The sequence below is a fragment of the Dasypus novemcinctus genome, chromosome 8 (genome assembly GCF_030445035.2).
Source record: "Dasypus novemcinctus isolate mDasNov1 chromosome 8, mDasNov1.1.hap2, whole genome shotgun sequence".
NCBI classification, from domain to species: domain Eukaryota; kingdom Metazoa; phylum Chordata; class Mammalia; order Cingulata; family Dasypodidae; genus Dasypus; species Dasypus novemcinctus.
In genome coordinates, this window is record NC_080680.1 from 5,253,028 (window position 1) to 5,270,390 (window position 17,363).

Genomic DNA, 17,363 nt, shown 5'->3' on the forward strand with positions numbered 1-17,363 from the left:
CACTCCCCAACTCACTGCTAGGAGCGAGTGGTGCAGGGCAAGCCTGCAGAGGAGGAGACCCGGGAAGCCTCTGCGCAGCACACGCTGTGCTTCCTCACACGCCAGTCTGACCCCTCACTGGAACAGAAGTGACGGGAGGCAGGGGTGACCCCGCACCCACCACACAAAGCCCGGCTCCCGGCACAGGGCTGGGTGCCCGCAGGCACTGGCGATAGTGGAGCGCAGGCGCAGCAGCCAGGCCCCAGAGGGCCAACCCTGGCTGCCCACTCCCAGGTGAGGACCCTGAGCGACTTAGAGGGCCAACCCTGGCTGCCCACTCCCAGGTGATGACCCTGGGCAACTCAAAAGTGCTCTCGGCCTCTCGGCCTTTCTTCTGCGAAACCAGGGGTGAAGGTGGAACCCGACTCAGAGAACTGAGTCAGCGCTCATGAAACACTTGGAACAGTGCCTGGCACGCAGAAGCAATTCTCAAGTGCCCGTTCAAGTCAGTCAGTGTGTACAGAATAAAAGCTTTTCTTTTGAAAAAGAGAAAAAAAACGACAACATTTTCCAGTTATCTTCTAATTAAGGTATCTGAATCCAGAATATTTAAAGATTATCAAAGAATTATCAAAGATTATCAAAGAATTATCAAAGATTATTAAAGAATCATTTGCTCAGCTTCCCATTTACAAGGAGCAATATAAAAGGAGATATTATGATCTTCTTGACTGTTTACAAGGAAAGGCTATAAAATCTTCAACTTCAGAACAGTTTAGAAACAACGAGCTAGCTAAATTTTCTCTTAAGACCTCCATATTTTTGTGTATGTATCATTTTTATAAAATCTCTTAAGATTGGGCAGTTTTTCTTGAAAGTGTAAGTATTATCTGTAGCTGAGCGAGAGGGTTTCATCCTCGCTCAGGCCCAAGAGTCGGGGGGGCTTGCTCCTGCCAAACCACCAGCGGGGGGTGCCCCAAGAGGGAGCACCGGTTCTCCAGGTGTGGGGGACACGCGGTTGGGGAAAAACCACGGAGACCGCTTGAGCGCAAGAACGAGTCTGCTTTATTGCGGAAGTACACTTGGTTATATAGGCAGGGAAGGGGGTGGAGTATGAAGGGGAGAGCAGGACGGAGGGTTGGCTGCGGATTGGCTAAAACTGGGGGGGCAGACCTCTGGTAATACGCCGTAAGCAGTTACTGGGGAAGAGGGCAGATTGTAGGTTGGTAATATGGGCGGGACTGGCGGGAAGGGTGGCAGGGGCTGGAAGGGGAGGAGGCGCGGAGAAAGGCGGCAACAATTATCATTTATTAACTCATTAGAACATAAATGTAGTGCTGAACACTTTTCAAAATGTTTTCACATGCAAGGTCGTAGTTGATTCTTACCAAAATGACTGCTCTCATCCTACACACCTGAGAAAATTGAGGATCAGGTTACCTCCCATGACTGGTCGGAAGAAATGGCAGATCTAGAAATTTTACAACCAAATGCTAAATGCTCTTCCTACTAAGGCACCCAGTCATGGTTCAATGACTGCTCTAAACAAAGAAAGAAAATATTTTTAAAATACCACTGGCCTCTGAGCATAGCTAAATGCCCATCAATCTCACCAGGGAAGAGTGCCTGAGTTTGATCTTGTCTGAATTCAAGACAAAAGTGCCAATCAGGCAGGACATAATGCAGTGCAGATTGCAGAGCACCAGGGACCAACCACAAGTAAATGAGATCAGAATGTATTAAAAACAAAGCAAATAAACAAAGAAGTTCAACATTAACCATTACCAGTGTGTATGGGATCTCACTATTATAAAAAGGAAAAGAAGCCTCCTCAATCTGTTGTAGAAATTGAGAGATGTTTAATTATTTGAGTATAGAAAGGCCAGGACTCAGGAATGATTTTGAGAAGGAAAAATGGTTTACTGATGGCCAGCTGGACTTGGGAGCTTTCTGTTTGAATCCTGAGCCCTGAACAAGATTTTCAAACATCTTTTATACAGAGAGGAAAGGCCAAATGGTCCCTTTGTTTCAGTTCTCAATAGGCTTTAATTAGCATATATATCTTCCACATCTTAGGTAAGCTTGTAGCATGGACTCCAGATATTCTAGATAAGCTTTTAGCATATTTTGTTTTTGCATTTCCCCTAAATACTTAAAGTTTATAGCCCTTGCATTGTTAAACAGTTTCCTGGGGCTGGAGCCATTGCCATTGTCCCTAAGGGCAGGACTGCAGCCTCTTACCATTCCATACCCACAAGTCAAACACCTTAGGTTATCTCTGAAGAGACAAAGAGCCTTCCACCCATAGCCCACATCATTCCCCCCTTTTGCCAAAGTTTAACTTGCTAAGCTTTGGCATAATTATTGTTGGAGCTATGAGGTGGATGGCTGTTTGTTGTTTTGATTGATTATTTATCAGTCTTTAGTACAGCATCCAGGACTGTTTTAGAAGTTTAGAACTTTTCATTCTGGACAGCAGAATCTTGGGCAGGGGCCTCCTGCAGTTATTCTGCTGCCACTGGCACTCACGTGGATTTCCAGTCAGGTTCCAGATCCATCTATTACTTTTATTTTACTCTTAAAGAGTTTACACCTTTCACTTAAAAGGGGTGCTGAAGGGAGATGATCTCTTTTCTGTAACTGCTTCCTGCTGGCCATGGGCTGTAGTCATTGTCTAATAAGGTGTAAAACTCTTACTAATTTATTTTAACTGGAGGAAGATGGATCTGGCATTCTGTACGAAGTTGGGTGAAGTTTTCATATGGTTAATAAGATGTTCACTCTGAAAGAAACTAATCAAAAATTTGGAATACCCATTTTTAAAAGAGGACATTGGATTACAGAGGTAGACAAGGTTAGGTGCCTATAAAGATGGCACTCCTTAAAAGCTGGTGGGAACAGCATATATATTCTTTTTTTTTTTTTAAGTTATTTATTTTTAGAGAAAAATTGCAACAGACACTTAGCTTTGTCTGAAGATACTTTCCAAGCTGTTCAATGATTGGCACTCATTCACTCTGTCAGATGCTCCTGGTCAACTGGCACTCCTTGGGCAACTGGCTTCACTCAGGATTAGAACACTAAATTGGAAATTCTCTTAGTTTTCACCTGTGGAGTGATTAGAACTACAGAATAAAGGTTTTCTTACACCTTGGTTTTAATTGTACAATTTCTAGCAATTTTGACTTGTTCAATAGGTGACTCAACATCAGTAAGCAGGCCTCACCTTTGCTACACAGCAGAGTACAGTAGAATATAGAAGTTGACTGAGCCTGGCTGAGACTGCCACCTTATTCTATAGACATTTTATTAACTGTTTAGAAAATGATTTTACTAGGAATTTAACATGTCTAATATACTTCTGCACTTGATCCAAAATAGAAAAGATAACATTACAATTTATTAGGCATATATTTAGTACAGGATAAAAGTACAGCACTTAATACTAACTAATGTATTACTTAATGCATAAGGATTCAGAGTTGCAATTATTAGTTTTGAGTTTCAGGTTTGTAATACTTTACATGTTATCTCTCCATGAGAGCAGGCCATAATGCCAATTGTGTTTAAGTATCACTTACAGTATCCTGGTATCATGGCTCCACTTAGCATGTTCTTCAACACAGTGAGCAAATCGCAGCATCACTGATTTTAAGAGAGATTTTCCAGTATTCTACTAGCCTGGCGCATAGTGCTCTCTGGCACCATGGAACAGTGCCAGTCTGGAGGCGATATCCATTGCACACTTGGCTGTACCGAGTCATTATTGGCTGCTGCAGGAGCTTGAAACTGCAACGTAGTTTCCATTGACTTCAGGAGCAGAACCAGAGGCTGATAGCAAATATTTTAAATTGAGGGGTCAGTGACCAGCCTAGCCAATAACTCACATGGAGAGGCCACCTGTAATGTATTCAAGGCCTGGTTTGAATGCACAAGAGTTTGACAACGTTAAAGTTTATTCCTTGTTTTCATATATATTTTAAACAACTTAATGCAACACATATATCAAATGACTGTTCACTTACACAATCTTACTATGAAGATAACAGTAGGTACTTCAGTAATAGAAGAAAAATATTATTTTTCATTGTTAAAATGAAAAGAGAAGATTTCCAATAGAATCAAGATAACTTTTTATTACCGTTTACTTATATATGTACTTTGCGGTGGCCTTCAGACAGGTTTTATTATCATTAAGTTATTTCTGCTACCAATACCAATCTAAGTTTTAGTTAACAATGACTTCTAGAACTAGAACTATTTAAACATTTTCAGTTTGGCAGATGTCTTACAACCTCCTTATAATTGACTATAACCACATTGACTAGACACCTCATGTTTAAATAAACTTATTAAATTACAATTACCAAAGAAATTTACTCTATTTATTTAAGAGAGCATATCTACAATCTTTTTCCTTTAGCCTAATTTCACCAATGTGAACTTACTATTTTCATTACTCTAAAGATTTTGTATATATAATGTTAATTTTGTTTATAAATTAACTATGGGAGATTACACTCAAGTTAAATAAAATTGAAACCATTATAGTTTATGCAAGGAATGTTCTCTTTATTCATTACAGGAAGTTAAGAACTTTTCTTTGTTTAAGTTATGAAAATGAACAATTTAAAAGCATACTGACTACCAGGGTTTAAAACACATCACACAATTACTTAATTTGTTTAATCATAACACAGGAAAGATCTCTCCATAGTTTTTATAGACTCTCCTTTACTTACTGAAATTTGTTAATAGAGCCACTAATTACCTTTATTTTGTTGGAAAGAAATCTTTTGAAAGAAAATAAGGCTCATCAGATTGTGGAGAAGAAAAGAATTTATTCTCAATCTTGCAAGAAGGTGCGCAGAGCCAGATATGGCTGGTGCCCCGAACAAAGAAAAATGACACAATTTATACCCCTAAGCCTAGCATGCAAGCTCTTCCTCTGTTTCTCTATAGATTGGATACTTCAGAAGTTACAGCTTATCTGAGATCTAACCTTCCCACGCAAAAGTTTGTGATTTAACTGCTTCCTCTATTACATTCCAACCATTTTAGTTTTTACCTGCTCCCCTTTGTCAAATAAGGAATAGAATTTAGTGCTGAAATGGCATCGACTTAGTTCCTTCTTGGGCATCCTTCCACTGCCCATAGGACTGGCCTAAACTGGTCTCCTCCTCTGCTGTCCAACCCAGGAGTGGGAGACTGAGGCAGCAGGCTGCCAGGTTATATCAACATTTTTCTTATGTGAAAATTAACCTAACCTTTGTTTTTTTTTTTTCAATTTTATGGCTGACAAAAGGTTTCAACTGGGAAATTACAGGGCAAACTGATTCTTAATTCCATAGCCTAGTAGATAGGTTTAATCTGCCACACCTTGTCTTGCCTTTAAAGCTCTTGCAAAGAGGAGGCCCTTTCCGAATTATTTCTATAATCAGATTTCTGTGACTTTTTATCCTGCTTAGTTTAATTTGGGCTTTAAGAATATTTACAAATATAACTGCATATTTAATTTTTAACAATTTGAATAGAGGTTTTTTAAGAATTTTCATTTGTTAATTTGATATTATCCTGATGTATGAAGACATACACTGAGCAATTTTTTTTTAAATGGGCAGACACAAAGAGTTAGACACAAACACAACTCATTGATATTACTTATAATTTGCATTATTTTATATACTGTTTAGCTTAATTAATTAGGGGTCCAGAAATACATATTACTTATATATCTGCATATTTAACCTCAACAATTTGAGCAAATAGGCAGATATAAATAGTTTGAGACAAAAACATAACTTTAATTACTTTAAACTTCTAATCCTTACAAAACAAGTGTGACTGCAAACATTTCAAAGACTCCTGAAACTTTCCTTAATTTGCACTATGACTGTGCAATTTTACACTATAACCATGCAGTTTCTACACAAGAATTTTCCTTCTTACTTAATGGATTGTAATAACCAAAATGTTCTCAATGCTTTAGCACCATTTTGTTTTAGAACTTTATATTTTACTTTGACATTAGCAGAATTTTTGATAAACAACAACATTAATCTTATATATATTTACTGAGGCTATTTGAAGCCTAAGGAAGACAGACTGGTTTCTCTCATGAATTGCCACTCTTTGGAACACTGACCATTAAGGCAGGAGACTTTTCCCCCTCCACTCCCCTTTTTGATTTTGGAGATAAAACTCCAGTGGTTGTTAACCTTATTCTATCAGGCAGCAATTTATTTAGTTTACACTTGAATTCATGAGAGAAAGGGTTACTAATATACCAGGACAGGAGACAGTGATTTCCCAGCTCTTCTCTGGCCTATAGGGGCAGAAGCTATTTTGATAAAACTGATTTTCTTTGTATACTGATCTTACTCAATTTTAATCATAAAATTTTCCTTCCACAAACCTTCTACACTTTTAGTATTCATTTAGGTTTTCGTCCCACACTCTACTCTTTCCAATAATTAATTATTTTATCTTAGGGCAAAATCATTTTTTGTTTCCTTAACAATAAAAACACATTCCATATATCCCACATACTAAGTTACCAGGCAAACTTCTTACAACATACAATTGCCATTAATACTAAAAAGCTTGTTAAAATAATGAACTTTTCTTCACTTTAAATACTTAGTAGCATGTAATACCAGAAAGTTTTTTGGAAGCAAGTTGGCAGGGGGGACTGGCTGCCAAATAAGTTTGTTATAAAATTGCCTTTGGGAAACGGACTTTGGCCCAGTGGTTAGGGCGTCTGTCTACCATATGGGAGGTCCGCGGTTCAAACCCTGGGCCTCCTTGACCCATGTGGAGCTGGCCATGCGCAGTGCTGATGCACGCAAGGAGTGCCGTGCCACGCAGGGGTGTCCCCCGCATAGGGGAGCCCCACGCGCAAGGAGTGCGCCCGTGAGGAGAGCCGCCCAGCGTGAAAAGAAAGAGCAGCCTGCCCAGGAATGGCGCCGCCCACACTTCCCGTGCCGCTGACGACAACAGAAGCGGACAAAGAAACAAGACGCAGCAAATAGACACCAAGAACAGACAACCAGGGGAGGGGGGGAAATTAAATAAATAAATAAATCTTTAAAAAAATAAAAAAAATAAAAAAAAATAAAATTGCCTTTTATTGTTATTATTATCAATTCAGTTTTTGTTAAATAATGACCTTCTGCAATTAGCCATTTAAATACCTTAATTTAAACAATGCTTTGTAAAACTTTTATAATTGTTTATACCCTTAAGACAAATTTTACCTTCACAGAACACATTCTCTTACTTAAAGCTACTACAATACCTTCTAAGAACCTGGGCAGAATGCAAAGGTATTTTGGCTTTGACACCCTATGGAGGGAAATTTACTGCATTTATTCTGATTCTGCTTTTCACCCCCTTCACTTCCCCCCCTTCCAGGCAGTTGGGTGCACAACAATCAAACAGGAATGCAGCTTATGAATAGAAGGTGTGGACTCACTGGAAAGTGGCAAGCCGCTCCTCCCTTTCCAGCTTTCAGCCAAAATGGGCAGACAGAACTTACTCAAATTTGGCAACTCTCCCAGGGACCCAGCCACCCTGACTGGGACATTCCCAACAAACTTGGGTGCTTGGTGTGGACACAGATGGCCTCCAAGCCCCGGAAAAGGGGCAGACCAGAGACAAGACAGCAGAGCATGCACAAACATCTAGACTCCGCAAATATCCAGACTCCTCAGTTTTGCCCCATAATCATTTCACCCCCTTGCCAATGGCAAGGGAGGGCTCCAGCTCAGCTGTAATTCTACTTTACATAAGGACACAACTCCAACACTAGCATTGAGCTGACACAGACAGAAGCACAAAGGTCACTAATCTGACCCACAAGTTTATATATATTTTCACCATGGCTGCCTCCACAGCCATCACAAACCTCAGAACACTTAACATTTGGTATAAAGTGAATTCATTCACAATTTAGCACCAAAACAAAAGATTTCAACTAGACTTTTTCCACTGTTTAAACTTTACACCCAGACCAAGCTCCACTAGAAAAGCCGATCCATTTTCCTGTAACCAAGTTTTTGTTTTTGTTTTTTTAATCCAGACCAATTTCCAGGACATTAGGACTTAAACCTATAAATAGCCCTTTTTACTAAAATCAAGACTCCACTCCTTTAGTGGATATAAGACTAGTACCAGATTCTAACATGCAGTTAGACAAACCCAAAACACCAGGGCTTTTCCCCAGTTTTTCTCCTCTTCCCAAGCCTAGAGAGAACGGCTTCCCCCCAATTTTCTGGGGCTACTAGGGTTCTCTCGGGAGGTGATCAGCCTCCCCTTCCTAGCAATTAAAGCTAGGGCCTTCCAGACTGTGCTCACCCGGGGAGTCTTACCTTCTTCCATGTTCGGAGTTCTTTTTCGTTCCCAGAATCTTTCGCTTCAGACCTTCCATTGCTCTCGATTTTTGTCGGGAAGATTCTGGTGGAGCCCACATCTTTTCTGGATTAAATTTAATCCAGGGGCACCCAGATTTGGGGTTCATCCGAGTCCTCCCGGCTTCCTCGGGGATTTGGAAGGGGCAGCAAAATGCTACCGTCTCTGGCCTTCATTTGTTGTCCGGGCGGAGTCGCCAAAAATGTTGTAGAATTTGAGAGAAGTTTAATTATTTGAGTATAGAGAGGCCAGGACTCAGGAATGATTTTGAGAAGGAAAAATGGTTTATTGACAGCCGGGAGTGTTGTGGAATTTAAGAGAAGTTCAATTATTTGAGTATAGAGAGGCCAGGACTCAGGAATGATTTTGAGAAGGAAAAATGGTTTATTGACGGCCGGCCGGACTCAGGAGCTTTCAGTTTGAATCCCGAGCCCCGAACAAGATTTTCAAACATCTTTTATACCGAGAGGAAAGGCCAAATGGTCCCTTTGTTTCAGTTCTCAATAGGCTTCAATTAGCATATATCTCTTCCACATCTTAGGTAAGCTTTTAGCATGGACTCCAGACATTCTAGATAAGCCTTGGTTTTTGCATTTCCCCTAAATACTTAAAGTTTATAGCCCTTGCATTGTTAAACATTTCCTGGGACTGAAGCCACTGTCACTGTCCCTAAGGGCAGGACTGCAGCCTCTTACCATTCCACACCCACAAGTCAAACAACTTAGTTATCTCTGAAGAGACACAGAGCCTTCCACCCATAGCCCACATCAGCAGGACTTGGGAGCTTTCTGTTTGAATCCTGAGCCCTGAACAAGATTTTCAAACGTCTTTTATACAGAGAGGAAAGGCCAAATGGTCCCTTTGTTTCAGTTCTCAATAGGCTTTAATTAGCATATATATCTTCCACATCTTAGGTAAGCTTTTAGCATGGACTCCAGATACTCTAGATAAGCTTTTAGCATATTTTGTTTTTGCATTTCCCCTAAATACTTAAAGTTTATAGCCCTTGCATTGTTAAACAGTTTCCTGGGGCTGGAGCCATTGCCATTGTCCCTAAGGGCAGGACTGCAGCCTCTTACCATTCCACACCCACAAGTCAAACACCTTAGGTTATCTCTGAAGAGACAAAGAGCCTTCCACCCATAACCCACATCAAATCTACAATACAATGAAAGAAAAAAGTTCTGATTGCATAATCCTTTTTGTTTTATCCTCCTCCCTTTTCCACTGCCTGTGCTGGCTGCCTGCTCTGTGTCTATTTGCTGTGTGTTCTTCTGTGTCTGCTTGTCTTCTCTTGTCTTCTCTTTAGGAGGCACTGGGAACCAATCTTGGGACCTCCATCCTGGGAGAGAGCCACTTAATCGCGTCAGCCACCTCAGCTCCCTGGTCTGCTGCATCTCTCACCGTCTCTCCTCCATGTCTCCCTTTGTTACATCATCTTGCTGCACCAGCTCTCCGTGGTGTGGGCCAGCTTACCTTCACCAAGAGGCCCTGGGAATCGAATGCTGGGCCACCCATCTGGCAGGCAGGAACCCATCATTTGACCCACATGTGCTTCCCCGATTGCATAATCCTTAAATGATTATTATAAGAACTTCAGCTCTATTAGCCAGGCTTTAGCAGGTACTATTTTACCTAAGAAACAAGATGAATTTTAACTGAACTGTTGCTCCATCTTCTTTTTCTATGTTAGATCTAACATATATTTTATCCGTGGAATAATAGGTTATAACAATACCATTGATTGTATACTTTTGATGAGTTGTATGCTTTATTAATTGATCAATAAAATTGATTTGTTTAAAAAAATAGGTGTTTTAATAAAGAAATTATTTTTATTGTAAGTGATTTACATTAATTATTGACCATGTTGAGAAAACAACTGCTTGAATGTGATACTTATGGAAGGCAGTAGGGGATGGGGAGGTGGAAACAAAATTAAAAGTAACTTTTGGGGGCCTAGGGGAAGAGATCCTAAACCCTAAACAAAATTCTGCAAGAATGCACCATCAAATATACATAAGAGAAAAGGGATTCTTAGGACTGCCTCTTGCTCACTGCAAAGGCGTAAAGTAATCTAAATATTTAGAATAATTTAATTCTAGAGGGCATGTGAGAGACCTGAAAGCTGCCATAGGGGACCTCAAGTAGCTCTTCTGTTACCTAACACCAAAATTTCAAGGTAATTTAACACAATTATGATTACTCAAGCGATTACTTCCAGAAACAGGAAAAACATAGGGAAAAAAATCAAGCTGGAAAACCAGAAAGCATAAATATGGTCAATATACATATAAGGAAAGGAAAAATGAGGACAAGTAAACCTGGCCAACTGTTCAAAAGGAATGAAAAGTTTATTTGAAGGACAATGTATTTTAAAAACATTAAACCACACTTCAAGTTTTAGGTTTGGTGTTCTGCCATACTGTTAATTAACTCAGCAACTTTTGTCCACGCACAACAGTCTATTTTAAATTTCAACTGTGGTTTTAGGATAAAGATGACTCAGTGACCAATAAAGTAGTTCACAGAGGATTTGATCCATAATTGTGAGCTCATTATACTGACTCTGATGGCTCATTTAGACACCTGAGTATCAAACCCAATTTAAATGTTAAAACATCCACTTGAACTTCAAAGTACAGAACAATGTGTATGACATGCTACCAGGTTTTTTAAAAAATGGGGGGAAATAAATATATATGGAAGTAGTTTACATACACTGAAAAGAAGTCCTTGGAAGAATTAACAAGAAACTAACCACAGAAGTTGTCCTTTGGAGGGGTGGGTGGGAATTGGGGGGGAGGAGGGGGCAGGGGATAGGGCCAGAGGTTAGAAAGAAAACTTTTTCACCATCTACTTCTGTATCCATTTTGAAGTTTAGATCATGGACTGAATTATCTAGTCAAAAAAAAGTAATTAAAAGAAATAAACATTAACCTAAAGACTCCATGTTTGAAAACAAGTAGCACCCTATCATGCATAAATTTCAGGTGATTCAATCAAATGGCAAAATGATGAGGCTATTTTAACAACGTTTCCACAGCTTTGGGAAAACTGGTCTTAAAGATCTGAAACTTTTCCCCCTTATGATTTGATATAGCAATAAATCTCTCATCTACCTTCCCAGATTCACTCCCAAGCAGGGGTCAAGCCTACAAATGTGTATAAAATCCACTAGAAAGAGAGGCTTTTATAAGAAAACAATTTATTGACCCCAGCAAGTAGGTCACAAAAAGCAAGTCTTGTTGATCAGATAGATTATAACAAACAACCCCATAAAAAAATGCCCTTTCTACTTACTTTTCTAGTATTTGTTAAGGAAATACTTCCCTCTTAAAAAACCAAGCAAACCACCTGTGTTTGCACTAGACCAAGGAAAGAGAATCTGAGCTGAGCTCTTCAATTCTGTGATCTTGCCACAAGACTAGAAGACTTACTTTCTAGTTCCAGGCTTGTAGTTAACGAACAGCGTGACTGTGAGGAAGTCACTTCGCCTCTCTGGGCTTTCCTGATTCCCTTCTGAAAAGCTGGATGCTGGTGTGTAAGACCCTTAAGATCCCTTCCAGCTGTAGGAGTCTTGGACACTAACGCTCCTCATCTATTTCCAATACAAATAATTTAACCATTAAACTAACTCAGGAATAAAGAAAGGAGTTCCCTTAAATAAAAGCACCTTTTTACTTTTATTTTTTACAAGTACTGGGGATTGAATCCAGAACCTCAAGCATGGGAAGGAGGTGCTCGACCACTGAGCTCCATCCACTCCCCATATATAATAAGCATCTGAACTGTTAAAGATAAAAAAAAAACACCCAGAAATGGAAATGAAGACAGAATTATGATACAAGATACTTCCCTTTCTCTACTTTCCCCACAGTCCTACATTTTGTAGGCCAGAATATATTTATTATTACATATTATTTTCAATAATATATTCACTTGAACAATTATTTACTGAAATTTTCAGAACTTTGGGGAGCAAAGAATATTAATATTATACACTTAATAATTACAACCATAAAACGCAGGGTCTTCTTTGATAAATCAAGAGTTCATAGTATTTGAGTTCACCCACTTATCAAAATATTAAATTAGCCTACCCCTGAATGGTGACAGAATCAAACTGTGCCTCTGCGGCACTACAGCTCACCTGCCCCGCACTGCTGCCCCCCCATGCTCACCAGCTGCCTTCAGCTGTGCAGACAAGGATGGGGCTCTGGGATACAAGGGCAGTGAGATGGGGGCACCCGCATGACCCCAAAACTGGACCCTCCACCTCAGAACTGGTGCTACCACAGAAGCAAACTGGGCCTTCTTAACCAGGGTCTCATCATGTGGCATCTGCAAAAGCAGCTGCATCTTTACCCTACAGATACAGCTCTGTTCTCTGCAAGGTACGTTCAAGTGCAGCCCAGGAAATGTCCCGCACAATGGTTTGCAGCCACACCATAGTCTAGGAAGTTATGCAAGAAACAGCACACACCAGTTAACACCACAACTAATTAAGGATCTCTTTCCCCGAGGTGTTTTAAAATAAAACTGAATCTTTTATTTTTTCCCAAGGAAATACTAGGGATTGAACCTGAGACTCTGTACATGCAAAGCTGGTACTCAACCACTGAGCTACATCTGCTCCCCCAAACTGAATCTTAACTCTTGATACAGCCTGGAAAAGAATACAACAAAAACTTACCAAAAGTACCATAAAATCCTCTAGGTCCGCAAGTCCCCACGCCATACTTTTTTAGAGATGCTAAAGCTGCCGCCTTTATTAATTTAAGAAAAACTGTATTTTAAAAAAATATTTAAGAGTACAAAACTGACATTTCCTATCCTTTAACACAAATAACTTTGTTCTTACTATTATGATAATGCTAAAGGAAAGACAAATGCAAAGTTTAGGTATAAGATGGAACATTTGGGAAAGTTACATTAGCTTGATTCACAAAACCCAGCTAGCTCAATGATGCTTGTTATGCTTTCCTGCATTTGTGGGCTTTATAAATGAGTCTTCCCTCAAAAAATGTTTGCTGGCCCACAATCCCAGTAGGACGTGGAGCAACTCCCCAGGCGTTTCTGATTACACAGCCCCTGGCTTCCAGCAAACACCAGGCAGCTCTGGCCACAGGCCTCCTGTTACCCACTCCACCCGAGTAACAGCGCGCACCCAGGGGCCCTTCCTGACCTCCTACATCTGTCTCTTTGAGGTCCCACTTCCTAAGTCAGTGATGGGCTCTGTCCCCAGCATTACGCACTACTCACCTTAACCCTGGGGTTATCCAACAATCCAAGAAAATTAAACGAGGCAAAGTTTATACATTCTTTTCCATTCACCACAATGTTGTGGCTTGCAGGGCTAGGGGAAAAAAGAGAGCGGTGTGTGTTAGCACACGTTCACACTGCAGGATGCAAACTGTACATCACCCTGGCTACAGACAGGACACGGGAGTGTGGCCATTGTGCCTCATCTGCATACTAGCCCTTTTTATTTCATTTTTCTAAACAGTAAAATTAGGAAAGTGTATATTAAAAACCATCTACGGGGCACATGAATTCTATTCTTCAAAGGTTACTTCATACTATTTAAATAAAAAAGAAAAATGAGCTAGAATTGCAAGATCAACACCAAATCTTCACTTTGGTTTCACAACTCATTTAAGAACAAAGAAGCTAAATAAAGGACTTAAGAAAAAAACCTGAGTAAGACAAAGAGGGAGGAAATATAAAAAGATCAATATCAAATATAAGACTAGAAAGAGCGAGTTAAAATCTTCAGATTTAAATGGTTTAAAAATAAAAATTATCTATAGGAAATCACTTAAAAAAAAAAGGGATATCTTCCTAATTTCTAAAGATGATGTTAGAATGCTATTTAAAAGTGATCCTTTCCCTCAGAAAAGGAATTTAGGTGGCCAGATACAAAGGATCACAGCTCGAAGCTCAGCTGGGACAGGAGAATGGGCTCATGCGGAGACAACCTATTACATTCTTTGCTGAAACACACACTAGCTATAAGCCATGCTTAAAAAATGTGGGGCAAAACTACAGGTCAGGAACCACTGGAGTACTGTGAAATCAACTTAAGTTTGTCACAACCAGACCATTTTAACTAAAGGAAATAATAATACAGAATATAACGAAAAAGAAAATATCAGCATACATTGCTCAGGGGAAGAAAAAAAGGCCTGTTTTGTGAAACTTTTGTTTCAATTACATATATGCACTGATCTATGTACTGGGTTGCCACATAAAATGTACTGCAGGCAGAAAAGATTGAGGAACACTGCTCTCATCAATGTTTTAATAAAATGAGTTTTCTATGGGAAAAATTACACAAGATGCTGGGAAACCAAGAAGGAAAAGAATGACAACGTTAAGTTAATTCACAAAAGCAGAGTAAGTAAATAGAAGGCAAGAAGAGCGCATGAAAAAAACATGGGTGTAGAGTCAAACAGAACAGATCTTCATCACGGCTCCACCACCACGGCTCCACTTCCTAGTTTGGGTACAGCACAGATCTCTGTACCTCTCAGTTTCTTCATCTATAAAGCTGGGTCATCACCTACCCCACAGAGGAACAGTCACTGTCAAAGTCCCTGGCACAAAGGAAGCATCCTCCTAATCTTCTTCCTTTCCTACAGCATCAAGGGCTTCTTGAACTTTTTAAAATCCGACCTCACACCTCTTCAACCACTGTGATTCTCAGTCTATCATGTTATATCATTTCCTACCTCTCAAGACCTCTTTATGTTTTCCAGTTATCCCTGCTGTTAGCACTCACAAAAAGATTAAAAAACAAAACAAGTAGGTAGATAAGCCTAAACTATTGGTCCTGCTATAAAAGTTGAGGTCATGCTAGAAAACTGTAGCACACAGAAAAGATTCACCCACAGCCCTGCCTATCAGTGCTGAGCCCTGTCAAGAGGCAGCACGACTTAATGTAAAGATCCTGTCTCTGTCTGGCTCTCGGGGTAAGGAAGGGAAAGAACGCTGGCAAGTGGCAGTCTTGCACCTGTGCCCCAGACAGACACACAGAAGTAAGTAGTGCTCAGCAATGAAAGGGTTAAAAAGAGATGCAAAAGTATGAAGAAGAGATCACCAGACATGCCAGACACAAAGGTCAAAATTCATCAAACAGGAGGAAAGAATGAAAGAGCCAGACAATGTTCAAAGGGATGATAGCTGAAAAGTTCCCAGAATTCCGACAAGACACAAATCCACAGCTGGAAGAGGACAATGAATGCCAAGCAGGGTGAGTCAGGAATACTCCTCTCTCTCAACATGCCCTGTCCTGTTCCTATTCAGAACAAAAGACCACATTCTCCAGCTGCTATTGAACTAGTGTGGCCAAGGCTGCTTTAACCCAGTGGACAAGGCTAGAAGAGGCTCCTTTTCTCTCCCCTTCCTTGGCCTGCAACTTGGCCATCCTGACTTAAGTTTTGGCTTCCTAGGCTGCTCAAGGAAATATCATGCAATGCGCCAGGTTACATAATGGGAATTTATTCGCTCATGTCTGAGGCTGGGAAAAAGTCCAAATCAAGGCATCATCAGGGCGATGCTTTCTTCTGGAAGAGTGGCGTTCTGGGGCTGGCTGCTGGAAATCTTTGGTCCTTAGGCTTGTCGTATGGCAAGGCATATGGCAACCTCTCCTGGCCTCCCCATTCTCTTCCGGTTCCACTGGTTTCGGCTTTGGGCTGCTCCCCCTGTGGCTTTCTCTCTCTCTCTGTCTGAATTTCAATCTACTTGTAAAGGACTACAGTCATAGGATTAAGGCCCATCCTGACTGAGGTGGGCCATACCTTAAATAAAGTAACCTTATCATAAGGGCCTACTTACAATGGATTCACACCCACAGGAATGGATTAAATTTAAGAACATGCTTCTTCTGGAATATATACAATGTCAAACCTCCACAGTGACCTCTGAATGGCAGTCATATGCTTCTTGGTAGAGCAGCAAGATGGTAACTTGTGATTTATAGAACTGCCTTCCCAGCCCTGAAATGCCTCTCTTCACACATCTAGGAGAGTGGAAATAAACTATCCTGCTTAAGCCACTGCTAGTCTGGGTTCTCTATTATGTGCAACTGAATCCAATCCTAAATAATTACAACTTCAGCCAGAAATGATCTCAATCAATGCTACTTTTAGGTTTTGAAGAAATCAGGTTTTTAAAAAATTGTAAAATAATTTGATACAGATATAGTTCACATTCCTGGGAAGGGGATCTCACAATGCAAGTGCTATAAACCAGTAAATAAACCTTTTGAAGACCATAACAAAAAGTAGGTACATATGCAGATTAAAAAACTGTGGACCTTAAGTCACTCAAGAGAAAAATTACAGGCATTGAAAACTTGGTAAATTGTTCAAAAAGTGATTGTACGATGAATATGGTATACAAGACTCCCGTGAAGAATCTGAATAAAATTACTGCATGGAAAGTAAGAGAAAAAGCAGTACTTCTAGAATATATTATTTGCACACTGCACTTTAAAATATAGGTGCAAACAAAATAAACCAAATGAGAGGATTTTGGCCTACTTCTTATGCATCCCTTTAAGTTTACATATTAAACTGGCCTATTAAAGAGATGTTGAATTTTATTGGAAAAATTGCGAATCACCTCATATTTCAGCAGATATTAGTGTGTAAAAACAGGTTAGTAGTCACAATAAATGTATGTAGAATAAATTTCTCAGTTAAAAGATGAAGACACGACAATCTGATTTTTTAAAATCCAATTATGTACAAGAGAAACAACGAAACATAATGGCACAGTATGAGTGAACATAGAGGAGAAAAGGTCCTATTAATCACATTCTAGCTAAAAGAAATCTAGTGTATCTATACTGTTATCAGACAAATAGACTAAGTTAAAAAGTATTATTAGAGGAAAAGAGATTATTATAGAATGAAAAAAGAATAATCTACAGGAAAGATGTAACAATGCTGAAACCACCTAACAAGAAC

At 39.8% G+C, this 17,363-nt stretch overlaps 1 protein-coding gene across 6 annotated transcripts in view; it reads right to left on the bottom strand.

Moving 5' to 3' along the window:
- Positions 1–17,363, bottom strand: part of LOC139439474 (serine palmitoyltransferase 1-like) — a 190,518-nt gene that overhangs the window by 153,873 nt on the left and 19,282 nt on the right. For all 6 annotated transcript variants that reach the window (XR_011649327.1, XR_011649326.1, XR_011649325.1 and 3 more), the window contains exon 5: positions 13,654–13,747. Coding sequence is in view for 3 of the 6 variants with exons in the window: in XM_071216570.1 (XP_071072671.1) it covers positions 13,654–13,747 (94 nt within the window). In the remaining 3 variants the exon portion in view is untranslated. The remainder of the gene's footprint in view (positions 1–13,653; positions 13,748–17,363) is intronic.